This window comes from Rhincodon typus, chromosome 45 (assembly GCF_021869965.1).
Source record: "Rhincodon typus isolate 14 chromosome 45, sRhiTyp1.1, whole genome shotgun sequence".
NCBI lineage: Eukaryota > Metazoa > Chordata > Chondrichthyes > Orectolobiformes > Rhincodontidae > Rhincodon > Rhincodon typus.
In genome coordinates, this window is record NC_063376.1 from 9,673,606 (window position 1) to 9,677,138 (window position 3,533).

Consider the following 3,533-nt stretch of genomic DNA (forward strand, 5'->3'; position numbering starts at 1 on the left):
CTGTCAGAGGGTCAGCGCTGAGGGAGCGTCGCACTGTCAGAGGGTCACCGCTGAGGGAGCGTCGCACTGTCTGAGGGTCAGTGCTGAGCGGGCGCCGCACTGTCTGAGGGCCAGCACTGAGGGAGCACTGCACTGTCAAAGGGTCAGTGCTGAGGGAGCGCCGCACTGTCGGAGGGTCAGCGCTGATGGAGGGCCGCACTGTCGGAGGGTCAGCGCTGAGGGAGCACCGCACTGTCGGAGGGTCAGCGCTGAGGGAGCGCCGCACTGTCGGAGGGTCAGCGCTGAGGGAGCGCCGCACTGTCGGAGGGTCAGCGCTGAGGTAGTGCCGCACAGTTTGGGGGTATTCATTTCAGATGAGAGATTAAAGTGAGGGCCATGTTTGCCCTCCTGGGTGGATGTCAAAGATTCCGCAGTCACTAAACAAGATGGGGCTGTTCTTAATGTCCTTGTATGTACATTTATGTTTCAAAAGCAATATCACCTGGTCAATATGTGATCACTGTGTGTCGGATCTTGCTGTGTACAGTGTTGGTGCCAAGTTTACTGCAATACATTGAACAGCTGACATTGGCAGTGACGTTCTCGGGGTGTTCCTGGTGTGAATGTTGTAGTGACACACAACGTCCTCTCCCCTCTCTCTGCTGTAGGCACAATGTCGACTATCTGACAGGGTCATGGTGGCCAGTCCTAGATGACTTGTACGCATCGAAGATCCCCGTTTACCGCTTCATTCAACGGCCGGGAGACCTGGTCTGGATCAATGCTGGTACGGTGCACTGGGTACAGGCAACCGGATGGTGTAACAACATCGCCTGGAACGTGGGCCCCCTCACTGGTTAGTGTCAGTGTACAGAGGACACGACCCTGCACCTCAGCCTGCATCCAATCCTGCTCTTGGAGTGTTTGGTGGGGTCGTTGTAGAGGGAGCTTTACTCTGCATCTAATCCCGTGCTGCATCTGTCCTGGGACTCATCGACACTGTGGAGGGAGTTTTACTTTCAGTTTAAAAGAGTACAGGGAGCTTTATGTTGCATCTAATCCTATCCTGGGAGTGTTTGGTGGGCGACAGTGTAGAGAGAGCTTCACTCTGTATCTAACCCTATGCTGTCCCTGTCCTGGGATTGTTTGAAGGGGACAGTGTAGAGGGAGCGTTACTCTGTATGTAACCCTGTGATGTCCCTGTCCTGGGAGTGTTTGATGGGGGGACAGTGTAGAGGGAGTTTTACTCTGTATCTAACCCCGTGCTGTCCCTGTCCTGGGAGTGTTTGAAGGGGATGGTGTAGAGGGAGTTTTCCTCTGTATCTAACCCTGTGCTGGGGTAATGGGAATTGGGGTGAGGGTTAGGTCCTCCTGACCCCACCCTCTGGGTTAAGTGAATGGATTGGGAGGGCCCAGTTTTGGCGTCAGTGCCTCTCAGGAATTTGGGGACTTAGTGTCCCCTCCTCCCTGACTATTCCCCTGAACTCTGTATGTGGTGGGAGAGTCTGAGGGATTTCCCCAGATACTGAGGTTATTGAGTGCCTGTGAACAGTGCTGGGTATGACAGCTCCTCTCCATCTCACACACTGTCTCTGCCCACAGCCTATCAGTACCAGCTCGCTCTCGAACGATACGAGTGGAACAAGGTGAAAAAAGTGAAGTCGATTGTACCCATGATCCACGTCAGCTGGAACGCAGCTCGCACTGTTAAAATCACCGACCCCGACCTGTACCGAATGATCAAGTAAGCTGCTCTACTTTCAAACCCCCTCCCTCCAGCTAAACAGCCTCTTCTCCTCTCCCTGTGTCTCTCTCTCGTTCTCTATCTCTCACACACACACTGTCTCTGTTTCTCTTTCTCTCTCTCTGTCCCTCACACACACACTCTGTTTTTCATTCTCTCTCTCTCACACTGTTTCTCATTCTCTCTCTCTCACACACTCTCTCACACACAAACTCTGTTTCTCTTTCTCTCTCTCACACACACACTGTCTGTTTCTCATTCTCTCTCTCACACACAAACTGTTTCTCATTCTCTCTCTCACACACAAACTGTTTCTCATTCTCTCTCACACACAAACTGTCTCTGTTTCTGATTCTCTCTGTCTCACACACAAACTGATTCTCTTTCTCTCTTTCTCACACACACTGTTTCTCTTTCTCTCTCCCTCACACAGAGTCTGTTTCTCTTTACCTCTCTCTCTCTCACACTGTCTCTGTTTCTCATTTTCTCTCTCTCTCACACACACATTGAGTCTGTTTCTCTTTCTCTCTCTCTCTTTCACACACACATTGTCTGTTTCTGTCTCACACACACACTGTTTCTCTCTCTCTCACACACACACAGAGTCTCTATTTCTCTCTCTCTCTCTCACGCACACTGTCTGTGTTTTTCTCTCTCTCTCTCACAGTCTCTCTCATTCTGTCTCTCTCTCACACAGACACAGTCTGTTTCTCATTCTCTGTCTCTCACACACACAGTCTCTGTTTCTCTCTCACACACACTGTTTCTCTCTCTCTCTCTCATACACACACACACATACTGTATCTGTTTCTCTTGCACACACAGTTTCCTCTCTCACACGCACACTGTTTCTCTCTCTCTCTCTCACACACACACAGTCTCTGTTTCTCTCTCTCTCTCTCTCTCACGCACACACTGTCTCTGTTTCTGTCTCTCTGTCTGTGTTTCTGTCTCCCATCACAATGTAGTATTTCTCAGTTTATGCCTCTTGCCGTTTAAGAGTTGCTTCTAGACGCCTACACGCCTTTTCTAAGTGACTCTGTCTCATTATTTTGTGGGTTTGGTGCTTAATTTATTTCAGCTCTTTGTCTATTGAAAATCCCAATATAAAGCGAATCGTGATTCTCTCACAATGTATCTGCCAGAAACAGGCCATTCGGCCCGTCTGCAGTGTGCTGGTGGTTCTGCTGCACACAACCCCCCAAGTTCCTGATCTCCTGCAATCGATCTGTCGATAGATTTACCGCCTTTGCCCCTGGGGGTTTTGGGGTTCCTGTGACAACACTTCAGAGCAGTCCTTCAGGGGTTGCCCTGAGACGATGAAGGGCGATACGGAAGTGCAGTATCTAACACGCTGAGCCAGCAGAGTGCCTGTGGGTCAGCAGGCAGCCCGAGACTGCTCCTGACCAGTGATGAAGGGAGAGTTTAAGCTGTGACCTCCTGTTTGTAGGTACTGCCTGATGACCTCCCTGAAGCAGTGTCAGCTCCTGCGGGATTCACTGACGAACAGCGGCAAGAAGATCATCTTCCAGAGCCGGGTCAAGGAGGAGCCAGCGTATTACTGCAATGAGTGTGAGGTAGGAGTGAAACCCTGAGACCTGTACCCCGACCCGACCCGACCCGACCCGACCCGACCCGACAGACTCCCGTTCTGTGAATAGGATCCACATCTACCGCGTGACAGAGCCCAACCTGCTGACATCATCCCCTGCACAGACTCTTGGGTTGATATGTGCCCTGTTTCCTGCTCTCCGACCCCTCACCCCATCTGGCTCTCTTCTCCCCCTCACGTGTCTATTCCCCCCCCCCC

The 3,533-nt window shown here is 51.4% G+C and overlaps 1 protein-coding gene across 1 annotated transcript in view; it reads left to right on the plus strand.

The window, feature by feature from the left end:
• The window catches only part of LOC109924747 (lysine-specific demethylase 6B), a 94,264-nt gene extending 90,844 nt beyond the window's left edge, over positions 1-3,420 (plus strand). Inside the window, exons 19-21 of the mRNA XM_048620066.1 lie at positions 648-835; positions 1,582-1,723; positions 3,174-3,420. Coding sequence (XP_048476023.1) covers positions 648-835; positions 1,582-1,723; positions 3,174-3,318 — 475 coding nt within the window. The 3' untranslated portion in view covers positions 3,319-3,420. The remainder of the gene's footprint in view (positions 1-647; positions 836-1,581; positions 1,724-3,173) is intronic.
• The last annotated feature ends 113 nt before the right edge of the window (positions 3,421-3,533 follow it).